Raw genomic sequence first — 16304 nt, 5'->3', positions numbered from 1 at the left:
CAGCAGTTTCATGGTGTTTTATGTTCTACTACTTCTATTAGATTGTAACTTTTTTTTTTCATTTTCTTTTAATTTAGTATTAATATATGTAATCCACTTTGATGGTCTGACCCTAAGTGGACAATCAACTGGGTTGTGGCCCTTGAGGACCATGCTTGCCCACCCTGGCTCTATAGTCTTATGATATTACTTCCATTTGAAAGAACTGGATAAAGAGGTTACTAAGGCCATTGGGACTTTTTAGTATTTTTGCCTCTTCCAATACGTGCCCCACAAATACTTTTTTCTAGTGATGCCACTGACACACACACTCACACAGTGCACCCAGTTACGCAGTATTGAGAGTGCTGAACACTCCTGAATCCACAAGGCTGACTCCTATGTGTCTGCATTCTGCCTGTGACCAAGGTGTGGTATTGTTTGCTTGTAGTTTGTGTAGAGATCTATAGCAGTTCCACTTGTTCTGTTTTACCTTTAGTTAGGTGTATTGGTGTTCTAGGACCCAATGTAGTGCTGCCTGTTCAGAGGTAGGATTCTTGCTGTTTGAATATGTGTAACAGGTTTTCTGTGTGTTGTTGAATTATGATTTTCTGCAGGATTTGTATTTCTCAATGTTGGTGGAAAGATTTATTTTGCTATTGCACACACAACACAAGATCAGAATGTTTTTTGCATGGTGACTTCCATGGAGAAATGTCCTAGTTCTGATCTGCACAAGTTGTTGTTGGGGGCGGGGGGAAAACTGCTATACGGTGTCAGACCAGAAGTCTGTGAGAGTTATGTATGCAGTGTATCATTTATGCAAGTATTGTCCCAGCTGCAAAAAGGTTGAAAATTACTTCCTTAACCTAAATATTGAATGTAAAATAACTCGTTGGTTCCAGAACCAGCTGCTCAATGAAATTGTCATTTATGGCTTCTAGAAATGTTATCTCCCTACCTTGTCCTGATGAAATATATTCCATTATTTTTTTGTCAAGTGTTAGCATTCCTAATTTGATAGAATTTCACTGTCTTTCCTCATTCTTCCAGAAACTAGTTGTGTACCCCACCACTGTGTTCTTCCCCATCTTTCTAGCCATAAAGATTCTACAGTGCATTTTATTTCCTTTTATCGACTCTGCCTTCATTAAAATATTGTGCCAGCCCTCTATTTCAGCTTTTGTCCCATCAGTATTATTTGTTGTCTGGTCTCACAGCATTCCATTGGTGGTTGGCTTTCTCTAAGATTTATATGGGACTAGCTCAATGGATCTTGTCCGCCCCATATTCAAAGCAATTTACACTGCCCAAAGAGACTCCTGGCCATTTAAATCATATGATCATGACTAACCGCAAATATTCATTGGCACTTAACCAGTTAGACAGCTGAATATTCACAGCTGGTGCCTGAGCCAGCTAACTTGTGCGCATATCAGGAGTGGCGTTGGCACTTATGAATAAGCCATAACCGGCTAAGATAACAGCTTAAATTAGGCTGCATAAATAGCAGTACTGTCTTTAGAGGGTTCAGCTTATGCGTTTTAAGGCTGAATATTGCACTTAACCCATACGTTTTAGCGGTCAACATACAACCTGATGTTCAGTGCCAGTGCCCAGACATGGCCCCATATTAAATATTCAGCAATACACCCTGCAGCGGACATAAAAACACTGACCGCCACCGGCTGAATATCTACTCCCATGTTTTAGTGACGACAAGCTATTCAAATCTTATGAGATGCCTTGTACATAAGTATTGCCATACTGGGAAAGACTAAAGGTCCATCGAGCCCAGCATCCTGTTTCCAAAAGTGGCCAATCCAGGTCACAAATACCCGGCAAGATCCCAAAAATGTACAAAACATTTTATACTGCTTATCCCAAAAATAGTGGATTTTCCCCAAGTCCATTTAATAACGGTCTATGGACTTTTCCTTTAGGAAGCTGTCCAAACCTTTTTTAAACTCCGCTAAGCTAACCGCCTTTACCACATTCTCTGGCAAAGAATTCCAGAGGTTAATTACATGTCGAGTGAAGAAAAATTTTCTCCGATTTGTTTTAAATTTACTACATTGTAGCTTCATCGCATGCCCCCTAGTACTAGTATTTTTGGAAAGCGTGAACAGACACTTCACATCTACCCGTTCAACTCCACTCATTATTTTATAGACCTCTATCATATCTCCCCTCAGACGCCTTTTCTCCAAGCTGAAGAGCCCTAGCCACTTTAGCCTTTTCTCACAGGGAAGTCGTCCCATCCCCTTTATTATTTTCGTTGCCCTTCTCTGCACTTTTTCTAATTCCACTATATCTTTTTTGAGATGCGGCGACCAGAATTGAACACAATATTCGAGGTGCGGTCACACCATGGAGCGATACAAAGGCATTTATAACATCCTCATTTTTGTTTTCCATTCCTTTCCTAATAATACCTAACATTCTATTTGCTTTCTTAGCTGCAGCAGCACACTGAGCAGAAGGTTTCAACGTATCATCAACTACGACACCTAGATCCCTTTTTTTGGTCCGTGACTCCTAACGTGGAACCTTGCATGCCGTAGCTATAATTCGGGTTTCTCTTTCCCACATGCATCACTTTGCACTTGCTCACATTAAACGTCATTTTCCATTTAGACACTCAGTCTCGTAAGGTCCGCTTGTAATTTTTCACAATCCTCCCGCGATTTAACGACGTTGAATAACTTTGTGTCATCAGCAAATTTAATTACATCACTAGTTACTCCCATCTCTAGGTCATTTATAAATATGTTAAAAAGCAGCGGTCCCAGCACAGACCCCTGGGGAACCCCACTAACTACAATTCTCCATTGAGAATACTGACCATTTAACCCTTCTCTGTTTTCTATCTTTTAACCAGTTTTTATGTTTAAATCTTTTATTGACTGAAAGATCAATACAAACAAGCAGAAAACTTCAACATGAACATTGCTCAAGTTCAAGAAAATCATTCAGCTTTCCACAGTCAATGAAATTTTCTTTTTTATCCCCAAACACCCCCACCCCGTCCCTTTTCCCTCTACTTTAAAGTTAACGATTTTCATTGATGACAAGTCTAAAAGTACAGTTCCATCTTAACATGGCAGCATCAATGCAATTTACAGAATTCAGTGGAGCAACAGTTCAATATACAACTTACGTACAGTCTTCAAAATTTTTTATATATAACTGTTATCCCCTCCCTCCCCCCCCCCCCCCCTTGTTTCTATTATGGTGCTCTATGTTTAATTTTTTATTTGTGGTGAATCATTTTATTGATGATCAACAAAAGATATGAGTTAGTTCCTTTCTGAATCGATACGCAACACCAACTTGGCAAACTATACAGAGTACATCCTTGCTTTGTCATCATGAATTTTAATTTCCCCCCCCCCCCCCCCCCCTTCTTCCCCCCCCCCCCCTTTTCCCCTTTTCCTTTTATAGGTAATCCTCTCTTAGGACCTCCATTTAGGCTTGATACTTATACATCTCATAAGATCTACTATTACTACAGTGCTTTTAACCAGTTTTTAATGCACAATAGAACACTACCTCCTATCCCATGACTTCAATTTTCTCTGGAGTCTTTCATGAGGTACTTTGTCAAACGCCTTCTGAAAATCCAGATACAAAATATCAACCGGCTCACCTTTATCCACATGTTTGTTCACCCCTTCAAAGAAATGTAGTAGATTAGTGAGGCAAGATTTCCCTTCACTAAATCCATGTTGACTTTGTCTCATTAATCCATGCTTTTGAATATGCTCTGTAATTTTGTTCTTAATAATAGTCTCTACCATTTTGCTCGGCACCGACGTCAGACTCACTAGTCTATAATTTCCCGGATCTCCTCTGGAACTTTTTTAAAAATCGGCGTTACATTGGCCAACGGTACCACGCTCGATTTTAAAGATAAATTACATATTTCTAACAATAGCTCCGCAAGCTCGTTTTTTTAGTTCTATCAATATTCTGGGATGAATACCATCCGGTCCAGTAGATTTGCTACACTTCAGTTTGTAGAAGTGCCCCATTACATCCTCCAGGTTTACAGAGAATTCATTAAGTTTCTCCGACTCGTCAGCTTCGAATACCGTTTCCGGCACCGGTATCCCACCCAAATCTTCCTCGGTGAAGACCAAAGCAAAGAATTCATTTAATCTCTCCGCTACGGCTTTTTGTTCCCCGATCGTCCCTTTTACTTCTCGGTCATCTAGCGGTCCAACTGATTCTTTTGCTGGCTTCCTGCTTTTAATATACCTAAAAAAAATTTTTTACTAATTGTTTTTGCCTCCAACGCAATCTTTTTTTTTTTTTTTTTTTTCAGTTTAATATCTTTTATTGGATTTCAACATAATACAATAGAAGCAAGAGCTCACCACAGTTCAACAAGCAACAGTTACAAACATGGCAAAACTGGAGCTCACATTCAAGAAACAACTATCCACAACTAGAAACACATTAAGAAAAAGCCAATCTTTTTTTTGAAGTCCCTCTTAGTGTTCCTTATCAGCGCTTTGCATTTGACTTACCGTATTTTTCGGACTATAAGACGCACTTTTTTCCCCCCAAATTTGGGAGGAAAATGGGGGGTGCGTCTTATAGTCCGAAGGTAGTGATTTCCCTCCCTCCCGCCCTCCCCCCGGCCCTGTCACCACTTCTCCCTACTCACGTCACGCGATCTTCCCTGGTGGTCTAGTGACGTCGGGGCAGGAAAGAGCCCCCTCTTTCCTGCCCAGCGCGCTGCTCTCCGTCCTCCTGTATGCAGCCTGATGGTCTCGGCGAGATTCAAAATGGCCGCCGAGACTTCAATTCTCGGCGGCCATTTTGAATCTCGCCGAGACCGTCAGGCAGCATACAGGAGGACGGAGAGCAGCGCGCTGGGCAGGAAAGAGGGGGCTCCCCAAATTTGGGAGGAAAATGAGGGGTGCGTCTTATAGTCCGAAGGTAGTGATTTCCCTCCCTCCCGCCCTCCCCCCGAGTTCGGGATCGCCGTCCCCCCGGCCCTGTCACCACTTCTCCCTACTCATGTCACGCGATCTTCCCTGGTGGTCTAGTGACGTCGGGGGCAGGAAAGAGCCCCCTCTTTCCTGCCCAGCGCGCTGCTCTCCGTCCTCCTGTATGCAGCCTGACTGTCTCGGCGAGATTCAAAATGGCCGCCGAGACTTCAATTCTCGGCGGCCATTTTGAATCTCGCCGAGACCGTCAGGCAGCATACAGGAGGACGGAGAGCAGCGCGCTGGGCAGGAAAGAGGGGGCTCTTTCCTGCCCTGACGTCACTAGACCACCAGGGAAGATCGCGTGACGTGAGTAGGGAGAAATGGTGACAGGGCCGGGGGGAGGGCGATCCCGAACTCGGACAAGACGCACCGGAGCACCTAGGTTTTAGAGGAGGGAAAAAGGAAAACATTTTTTTTTCCTATTTCCCTCCTCTAAAACCTAGCTGCGTCTTATGGTCCGGTGCATCTTATAGTCCGAAAAATACGGTATGCTGTATCTTATTATTTTCATCACTCATATTTGTCCTAGTGGCTGAATCAGATCTTAGCAAAGGAATCTTTGAACTTCCTTCAACTGAACTTTTTTTTTTAATTTTATTTTTATTGAAATTTCAAATATTACATACAAGTACCAGTACAATAATTGATTGAAATAATAGGAAGGAAAAGGAAAATAATTCCTTTGACTAAACCACAGATACATCAGCCTGGGCTGGAGATACCATGTAGAGAAGCTTCATATTTGGGGTCTGTTTGCTTAGGAAAATGTTCATCAGATATACTTTTCCAAGTTGCCTTAGTGCTAGGAAATTTTAAAGACTTTTTAGAGAGTGCCTGTCCAAATCATGATGATTTTGGCTAGCCAACATTCAGGTGGCTGTGTTCTTATACATGAATAAATAAGGATAATAGGATCGTACCACTTGTGTCAGGACTGCAGTATTCTATGATGCTTATTTCTGTATATGCAAGCATTGTTTTGTGGGTTCAAGATAAATATATTTCCAGATTTAGATAGAACTACACAAGAGAAAATATTTGTTACAGGAAAAAAAAAAAACTTCCAATTTCCCTGTAAATGGTTTAGCTTCCAAGGAAACTGATGTATATTCTACAATCTCATTCAGTTGTAAACATTTTTAGATAATACAGAGTTTCAGATAGTTGACCCAGATTTAGAAGTTAGGGTAAGTTGGTAGAAATGGGCTTGAGCTTTGGGCAGATTTATACTTTAATATCGTCATGGCTGGAGACATAATTATTTCTTTGTTCTGTGTCTACTCTAGGGCTTTCTACCTTCTTGGATTCTTTCTTTAATGAGTTGTAATAATTTTTCTTTTTCTGTCTTCATGATTCTGCTTCTTGGTAATGCATACTTGTTTGTTAAGTATTATGATATTCTTAAGTGCTTAAGATTTTTCTAATAGCCATACATCTAATTATAGTCTTGAGACTTAATTGACGAAAGGAAATTTATTAAATGTATACAAATGGATAAATGACTGTAGATATCTAGTTGGCACAAATAATAAAGCTATAGTATATTTTTCTCAATCGCAGGTGTATATGGCGATGTACATCGAGTGAAAATTCTCTTTAACAAAAAGGAGAATGCCTTAGTGCAAATGGCAGATGCAACTCAAGCACAGCTTGGTGAGTGTTTAGATTATATTAAACTATATAACAAAATATTTTCAGCAATCTGCATGTAAAGCTTTCACTCACTCTATAAGTTAATATCTTGACTTTCTTTTATTTTAAATAGTTCTAAAGATGCTCTAATCTGACTTTCACCCCCTACATTCCATAAAAACAGCTGTTGCTATAATTTCCATTGGCCTCCTTATGTCTAAGGCCTTTGCTCTTTTCTCCTCCTCTTTGACTTGTCCACCTCTGACGCTGTTGATCACCATCTGCTCCTTGACACATTATACTCAATTGGATTTAATGACTGCTCTAGCTTTGTTTTCATATCACCTCTCCTATCATACTTTAATTAACTCCTCTGGTTTTTCTTCCAGTCCTAGGCCATCTTCATTTCTTCTCTCAGTAGTCCGATCTCCACACACAGCTTTCAGTATCCTTTTTATGCTATCGACTTACAAATCTACCCTTCTACACCAGAATTTCACCAAGAATCCAGTCTCAGCCTGCTTATCTGACTTCTTGTTCCACTGTTACATTAAATTTAGCATCGCTAAGATTGAACGCCTTATGTTTTTCCCCTTTCCCAAACTCACTCCTCATCTTTGCTCTTTCTCTAAGGATAGCACTCTCATCCCTCCAGTTTTAGCTCTTAACTTTGGGTTATCTTTAATGCTTTCTCTCCTTCCCTAAAAACATGTAATTTCTTCCTTGTCAACATTGATAAAATACATTCCATATCATCAAGCTGATCAATCCATAGACTGGTGGGTTGTGTCCATCTACCAGCAGGTGGAGATAGAGAGCAAACCTTTGCCTCCCTATATGTGGTCATGTGCTGCCAGAAACTCCTCAGTATGTTCTCTATCTCAGCAGGTGGTGGTCACACACAGCAGCAGCTCTGGCTAGGCCTCCAAGCCTAATTTTTAGGTTTTGTTGAGTGCCTGGGGTTGAGGGCTCTTTTGAGCAAGTGCAAACCTGGTGGTGCCAGGTCCCTCCTTTTCTCCCCCCTCCCGCTGGTTCCGTTAAAAAAAAAAATTTTGAACGTCCTTGAAGGCGTTTATTTCGACGTTTATTTAAACGTTTATTGCAGCTACTCACTGGGACACCAGGTCGTTACAGCTCGGAGCGGACAGCAGGTAATTTTTACCTTTTTATAGCGGGCAGGGGGTTCCTCGATTTATCTCCACGTGGCATATGGCGTCGGAGGGCGAGGGCGTAAAGAGTCGCTCCCCGGATCGCTTGGGCGCTTCTAGAGGGGATGCGGGGGTCTTAAAGCCTGATTCGCCCTTGTTGGGTGACAGTTTCGTGGCCGATGAATGTCCCCGGTCCTTCCTCCGGCGTGGCGATTTTTCCCGCCATAAACGCCCATCCCCCGCTCCTCGCCTCCGCCATCTTGGCCGGCCACGCGGCTCGGACGGCTTCTTCTTGGGCCGCCCTTGAGGTTGGAGACATTAATGCCATGAACGCCCTTAATTTGGGCGACGGCACAAAAGCGGCTAAAGTTAAGCGCCGTTCTTCCCGCGCGGCTCCTTCGCGGAGTGTCGCGCCGGACGCCATTTTGGATGCGCAGCATGTCTCTCCCCCGCTCTTGCGAGCGCCGGTTGAGGGTGCGTCTAGGGCTGTTGCCCAGGCTGCGGAAGTACACAGTCTGGGGGGTTTCTCCCCCGAGTTGTTTTGCTGCTGCATCAGGCCTTCCTTATGCAAAACGCTGCCCCTGCTCCCTCGTCTGGTAAAGAGGTTGAGGTTCCCAGAGGTAAACGCCCTCGGGTTGATTCCCAGGCCTTGGAGGACTTTGTCTCCTCCGATGTAGATGAGGGCAGCGTATCTGAGATCTCCCAACGGTCCTTTGCGGTTTCCTTGGAGGAGACGGATCCCCGCTCGGATGGAGCGGATGACCCCTCTGCAGCGCGGCTTTTTCGCTCAGAGGATTTGTCCAACCTGTTGGTACAGGCCATGGACACTTTGAAGATTTCCTCTCCGGAGGACGTCTCTCCCTCAGCCCCTGTTGGCTCTGCCATTATGCTGGGGACGAAGCGTCCGCCTAGAACCTTCCACGTGCATGATGCCATGCACACCTTAATTGCGGCTCAATGGGATGTCCCGGAAGCGAGCCTTAAAGTGGCTAGGGCTATGTCCCGCCTCTATCCTTTGACTGAAAGTGAACATGAGGCCTATCTGTGGCCTACCGTGGATTCTTTAATCACTGCGGTGACTAAGAAAACGGCGTTGCCGGTGGAAGGTGGCACGGCCCTAAAGGACGCCCAAGACAGAAGATTGGAGGCGGCCTTAAGGTCGTCCTTTGAGGCAGCTGCTTTAAGTTTGCAGGCCTCAATTTGCGGCTCCTATGTGGCCAGGGCGTGCCTGACTATGGTGCAGCGGGCTTTCCCCTCGGATCTTTCCTTGAGGGCTGATTGGCCGGCCCTGGAATCGGGCTTAGCCTATTTGGCAGACTTGCTGTATGATGTCTTGAGGGCCTCAGCGAAAGGCATGGCTCAGACAATCTCTGCGCGGCGGTGGCTTTGGCTGAAACATTGGTCTGCTGACCACGCCTCTAAAGCCCGCCTGGCTAGATTGCCTTTTAAAGGCAAGCTGCTCTTTGGGGTCGAGCTGGACAAAATCGTGACCGATCTCGGCACGGCTAAGGGCAAGAAGTTACCAGAGGTCAGGGCTCGGGCTAGTACTCGCCCTGGTACCTCCAGAGGACGGTTTCAGGAAGCCCGTCGGTACCGCCCGGGCAGGTCGGGCTCCTCTGCCCCCTCTTCCTTCAAGAGGAACTTCTCCCCCAAGCAGCATTCCTTTCGCAGAGTCCGCCGTCCCGGAGGTGCTCCCTCCGGTCCTCCCCCAGGGTCTCGTACCCAATGACGGGGCCTTGGTCCACGCCCCAGTGCAGATTGGAGGACGGCTGTCCTCGTTTATGGGCGAGTGGACCACAATAACTTCAGACGCTTGGGCGCTGGAAGTCATCAGAGATGGCTACAAGCTAGAGTTCTGCCGACCCTTAAAAGACGGGTTTGTACTCTCTCCCTGCAAGTCTCCGGTCAAGCTGTGGTAGTGCAGCAGACCTTGAACAATCTGATCCGCCTGGGGGTGGTCGTTCCGGTGCCAGAAAATCAGCTTGGCAAGGGATGTTACTCCTTTTTCTTTGTGATACCAAAAGAAAGGAGGTTCTGTACGGCCTATTCTCGACCTCAAAGGGGTCAATTGGGCCTTGAAAGTTCGGCACTTTCGCATGGAGACCCTCCGCTCTGTTATAGCGGCAGTGAAGGCAGGAGAGTTCCTGGCATCCTTGGACATCAAGGAAGCGTACTTGCATATTCCCATCTGGCCTCCTCATCAACGCTTTCTGCGTTTTGCAGTAATGGGCCGACACTTCCAGTTCAGAGCCCTCCCGTTCGGGTTGGCTACTGCTCCGCGGACCTTCTCCAAAGAAATGGTGGTCTTCGCGGCCTTCCTGAGGAAGGAAGGAGTACAAGTCCATCCTTATCTGGACGACTGGTTGATCCAAGCCCCCTCTTATGCAGAGTGCGGCAAAGCTGTGAACCGGGTGGTTGCTCTTTTGAGCTCCCTGGGGTGGATCATCAACTGGGAGTAAAGCCAGCTGCGCCCGACTCAGTCCCTGGAGTATCTGGGAGTTCGATTCGACACCCAAGTGGGCAGAGTGTTCCTGCCAGACAATCGGATTGTCACGTTTCAGGCTCAGGTGGACTAGTTCCTAGTAGCCTCTCCTATTCGGGCTTGGGACTACTTGCAGCTGTTGGGCTCTATGACGGCCACGATGGAAGTAGTGCCCTGGGCCAGGGCTCATATGAGACCACTACAACAATCTCTGCTGCTGCGCTGGACTCCGATGTCAGAGGATTATGCTGTGCGCCTTCCCTTGGACCCAGCAGTGCGCAAGGCGCTGAGCTGGTGGACGCAGACAGACAAGTTGTCTGCAGGAATGCCTCTGGTGACCCCGGAGTGGATTGTCGTCACGACAGGCGCCTCTTTGATGGGCTGGGGAGCCCACTGCTTGGGAAGGACAGCGCAGGGGCTCTGGTCTCCTGCAGAGGCAAGTGGTCTATCAACCTCCTGGAACTCAGAGCCATTCGGTTGGTGTTGTTGGAGTTCATCCCGGTACTGGTGTTGAAGCCTGTACGGGTCCTGTCGGACAATGCCACGGCTGTGGCCTATGTCAACCGCCAGGGAGGTACCAAGAGCGCCCCTCTAGCCAAGGAGGCCATGAATCTATGCCAGTGGGCGGAAGCGAACCTGGAACAGCTGTCAGCGGCCCACATTGCCGGAGTCATGAATGTCAAGGCGGACTTTCTCAGTCGCCATACCTTGGAGCCCGGAGAGTGGCAGCTATCTGCTCAGGCGTTCTTGGGCATCACGAAGCGCTGGGGCCAGCCGAGCCTAGATCTGATGGCGTCATCGGCCAATTGCCAAGTGCCGCGCTTTTTCAGCAGAGGACGGGACCCTCGATCCCTGGGAGTAGATGCTCTTCTCCAACGGTGGCCGACACAAGAGCTTCTCTATGTGTTCCCGCCCTGGCCCATGTTGGGCAGGGTGCTAGACCGGGTGGCAAAGCATCCCGGCAGGGTAATCCTGGTGGGTCCGGATTGGCCCAGACGTCCCTGGTATGCGGACTTGATCAGGCTCTCAGTCGGCGATCCTCTGCGGCTGCCAGTGGAGCGGGGCCTGTTACATCAGGGTCCCGTGGTGATGGAGGATCCCTCCCCCTTTGGTCTTACGGCCTGGCTATTGAGCGGCAGCGTCTGAGAAAGAAGGGCTTCTCAGACAAGGTCATCGCCACTATGCTGAGAGCGAGGAAGCGCTCTACTTGTACTGCTTACGCCAGGGTTTGGCGTATCTTTGCAGCGTGGTGTGAAGCAGGCTCACTTTCTCCCTTCACTGCTCCAATTTCTTCAGTGTTGGCGTTCCTGCAAGAAGGTCTGGACAAAGGCCTGTCGCTCAGTTCCCTGAAAGTTCAGGTAGCGGCTCTGGCTTGCTTCAGGGGCCGCCTGAAGGGTGCTTCCCTGGCTTCGCAGCCAGATGTGGTGTGCTTTCTCAAGGGAGTTAATCACCTGCACCCTCCTCTGCACTCAGTGGTGCCTGCGTAGAATCTCAACCTGGTGCTAAGAGCATTGCAGAAGCCGCCTTTTGAACCCTTGTCGAGGGCATCTCTGAAAGACCTGACGTTGAAAGCAGTCTTTTTGGTGGCTACCACTTCAGCCAGAAGAGTTTCCGAGCTCCAGGCACTCTCATGTCCAGAGCTTTTTCTGCAGTTCACTGAGGCAGGAGTGACTATTTGCACAGTGCCTTCCTTCCTGCCCAAGATTGTTTTTCGCTTCCATGTGATTCAGCAGCTCTGTCTCCCTTCCTTTCGTAGGGAGGTCTACCCAGAGGAATACTCTGCTCTCAATTTCTGGATGTGAGACGAGTCATCATCAGATACTTGGAAGTGACCAATGATTTCCGGAAATCGGATCATCTGTTTGTCCTGTTTACAGGTCCTCGTAAGGGTCTGCAGGATTCTAAGCCTACAGTGGCAAGATGGGCAAGGAAGCCATTGCAGCGGCTTAGGTGGCCGCGGGGAAGGCCCATACCTTTGCCAGGCATTACCGCTTGACTGTGGCTGCTCGGGCGGAGGCCCGGTTTGGAGCTTCAGTGTTGCGGTCAGGGATTTCTATGTCCCGCCCTGGGTGAGTACTGCTTCGGTACATCCCACCAGTCTATGGATTGATCAGCTTGATGATATGGAAGGTAAAATTATGTATCATACCTGATAATTTTCTTTCCATTAATCATAGCTGATCAATCCATAGCCCCTCCCAGATATCTGTACTGTTTATATTCTGGTTGAATTTTAGGTTCAAGTTTAGCCTTCAGTTACTTCAGGAGGACTTCGTGTTCAAGTTCTTCTTTCACTTGGATTCTTCAAGAGTTGAGACGAGTTTGTGTTACAGTGAGCTGCTGCATTCCTCTCCCCTCCGTTTTACGGGGCTGGATTGAGTTTTAAATTCTGCCGGCACTCCCTCCCGCTTCGTGCGGCTGTAGGGCAGCTTTGTACCCCTCCCGCTTCGGCGGTGTTAGGGTCAGTCAGCTCCTCCCGCGGTTGCGGTTGCAGGATAAGCCAGATCCCCCCGCATCGGCGGGTGTGGTGTCCCTCCCCCGCTCCGCGGGGATGAGCTGGACGGATTCCCCTCCCCCACTTGTGTGGGGATGAGCTGGGTTAATTCCCCTCCCCCGTTTCGGCGGTGGTGAGCTGGGCAGAGTGTCCCTTCGTGGGTGTAATTCTCTAAGTGCTGAGTCCTGCGGATGGAGCTTTGATATCGACATACTGAGGAGTTTCCGGCAGCACATGACCACATATAGGGAGGCAAAGGTTTGCTCTCTATCTCCACCTGCTGGTAGATGGACACAACCCACCAGTCTATGGATTGATCAGCTATGATTAATGGAAAGAAAATTATCAGGTATGATACATAATTTTACCTCCCTTCCTTTCTAAGCATGCTACCAAAACACTCCTCCACTTTCAAAACATAATTCATGGGATTTTAACACATCAGACCTGCCCTTCTATATAGATTACTAGTTCATTGGTTCCAAAATGTTATCCTGAAGGCACCCCAGCCAGTCAGGTTTTCAGGATATCCACAATGAATATTCATGAGAGAGATTTACATGCACTGCTTCCCAAATCTCTCATGAATATTCATTGTAGATATCCTGAAACCCTGACTGGCTGGGATGCCTCCAGGACCAGGTTTAGGAACCACTGTGCTAGCCCGTGATTGGTGTTCTGTGATATTTGGATGTTGCTTATATATTTTAATATCAATTTCTGTGAAATAAATTAATATATGAGCCACAATGTACGTGTATATAGGTACATGTATTTTAGTAAATCTTAACCTCTTGGAGCAAATAGGACAGCTCCAGCAAAATGTCTTATAGGTCTAGGTCAATAGCATAAAGCCAAGTACCATGCTAATCTTATTTTTCGTATATTTACCTACCCTGATTTCCAACCCCTGGGGTATTTTCTTGTCTAGCAATGAACCATCTCAATGGGCAGAGACTTCATGGAAGAGTGATCCGGGTTGCCCTATCCAAGCATCAGACTGTTCAGCTTCCTCGTGAAGGACATGAGGACCAAGGTCTGACTAAGGACTATAGCAACAGTCCTCTGCATCGTTTCAAAAAGCCAGGCTCAAAAAACTTCCTGAACATCTTCCCTCCATCTGCAACCCTCCATCTGTCTAACATTCCGTACGTACCCAGACCACCTCAGAATGTATGATGTGTGTAGAAACTTGTTTTAACACAGTTGAATATGAGTGAGAAGCAGGCTCTCACCTTCACATTAGCTCATGGCATTGCAAAGATACAGTGATAGCTAAATTTCATCTAATTGCAGGTATAATTTCTTCTGCTTCAGAATCAGATGCAGTTCATGAATATCTTAAACAGAATATGTAATAGTGTAGAGGTCCCCAAAATTGGCCCACAAATTCATTTCCCTAGCCAACTGGGTGCTTCCAATGTTATATGGGCCTTGGGCGTTAAAATTTTAACTCATCCGCTGCCACATCCAGCTGGGTCTACGGCAGCCATGGAAATTCAACTATGTGTACCTGAGAGCCTTCTTTCACTTTGCTGCAACCTGCTGGTGCCCCCCCCCCCTTCTCCCCCAAACAAGAAGTTGAGTCAGTTGGCAGGAGGGAGAAGACTGAGAGAGCAGGGCAATTGTGTGATGGGGAGGGGGGTAAGAAACTGCTGTAGCAGAGGGAAGGTGTTAAACCACCAAGAGGGCAAGGGGGAGTGAAAGGGGAGATGCTGGACTGTTACACTGTATGCCAGGTATCCCCTAACTATGATACTGGAGACCCGGCCACATCTAGTACATCATACTTAAGGACAAAGAGGTAGGAGGAAGTACTTGGGGGGGGGGGGGGGACTCACCACTCAGAAAAATCCTTTGCCCTTTTAGTGATCCAAAAGGTCCTCCAATGTGGCTCTTGCTCTAAAGATTTTGGGGACCCTCTATAATAATGGTTTAGCTTATTTATAGTGCTTTGTGCCCAGTTTATTTAGTAAATTTAATACATCTGTAATATTTTCTCTTCCCACTGATAAGCTTTTCTTGTCCACATGGCATACTTATTCATGCAACTTGCAGTGGGTTTGCCAATTCAGAGTTGTCAGTGTGCATTCTGTTTTGGGCAGCTGAAAATGTATTTAAAAAATTGGGGTTTTTTTTAATAGATTTGCCTCGGAGAAAACATTCCTAACTCCTCCAGGAAACACAGTTCCCTTCCTTCCGTACCATATGTACTCAGCAGCAAACTTGTTTCGCCTACCCTTCCAGATTGATAATGATCTGGGTTTCTGCCATATACTTGTGACCTGGCTTGGTAATGATCTGGGTTTCTGCCAGGTTCCATACACGTATATTTGTATCCCGCCTATATTTGCTTAAGAATCAAAGCAGATCATAAAAAATTAATAAAACAAATCTAAAACATCAAAGATCATTCAAGATATTTATTAAACAGATAGTCTTCAAAGATTTTCAGAACAGCAAGTAAATTAGTCATTGTCCCTATAGATTTAGGGATAGTGTTCCATAAACTACTAGATTAGTAACTGAATGAACTATCATGGAATTTTTTAAGTAACACATTAACTGTAGGAAAACCCAAACTTAATGTGGAACAAAATTGAGAAGATCTGAAAGAAGGTATAGATGATAATTTTGTCATAAACCATGAATAATCTTAAAAACCATAAATGCAACTTTAAAATTTTATATGTACGACAGTCGGCAACCATTGTAACTCGATCATACTTTTTTCACTATAAATCAGTTCTGCAGTCATGATTTGCCAATTAATATTGGTCTATTCTGTAATTTACTTTGCATTCCTATATATAGAACACTGCGATAATCCAGATGTGACAAAATTATCACTTGAATTAAAACTCAAAAATTATCAGGAAAAAGTCATCTAATAGCCTCTTAACTGATGCAACTTAAAGTAGATCTTTTGCTCAGACTCCTCACTTGGCTTTCCATTGTTAACTGAGAATCTAGTATAATTCCCAAGACTCTACTTGAGGTCTCAATATTCAGTTGTTCCCCATTCAATAAAACAGTTTTATTGGGAACTTCAGATGGAGTTGAAGTAAAATATAACAATTTTGTTTTAGTTGTATTTAATTTCAATAAATTCATGGTAGCCCAGCAGCGAGTCTTTACTATATAATCTGAAATCCAGATTGCAACTGTCTTCAAAACACAATACAAAATATAATCTGCATAAAATGAAATATAAAGTTCAGAAGATTCTAATAATGAACCTAATGTACCCATAAAAATGTTAAACAATATTGGAGACCATGGTGATCCCTGAGGAACTCCAAAGCAAGAAGACCAACGTTTTGAAAAATTAGCCATCTTTTTTACTTTATACCTTCTGTTTTGTAAAAAAAAAAAATCCCCTCAAAACCAGTTTAAAACAACCCCAGTAAAACCAAGATCACTTAATCCAAGAACAGACATGATCCACAGTTAGTAAACTCTAATGAAAACATCAAATTGCAAAGAACGGATGGAACTTATGACTCATAATGTTTTTACATTAGTAACCAAAGTAAAAGTATGATTCAGTGCTGTATATAGGTCTGTAA

The 16304-nt window shown here is 45.4% G+C and overlaps 1 protein-coding gene across 2 annotated transcripts in view; it reads left to right on the top strand.

The window, feature by feature from the left end:
• LOC115463176 (polypyrimidine tract-binding protein 3-like) overlaps positions 1–16304 on the top strand; it is a 224109-nt gene that overhangs the window by 163777 nt on the left and 44028 nt on the right. For both annotated transcript variants that reach the window (XM_030193442.1, XM_030193441.1), the window contains exons 11-12: positions 6540–6632; positions 13667–13883. In XM_030193442.1, coding sequence (XP_030049302.1) covers positions 6540–6632; positions 13667–13883 — 310 coding nt within the window. The remainder of the gene's footprint in view (positions 1–6539; positions 6633–13666; positions 13884–16304) is intronic.

Source organism: Microcaecilia unicolor, chromosome 2 (genome assembly GCF_901765095.1).
Source record: "Microcaecilia unicolor chromosome 2, aMicUni1.1, whole genome shotgun sequence".
Taxonomy (NCBI): domain Eukaryota; kingdom Metazoa; phylum Chordata; class Amphibia; order Gymnophiona; family Siphonopidae; genus Microcaecilia; species Microcaecilia unicolor.
This window is presented reverse-complemented; position numbering and strand designations above follow the sequence as displayed.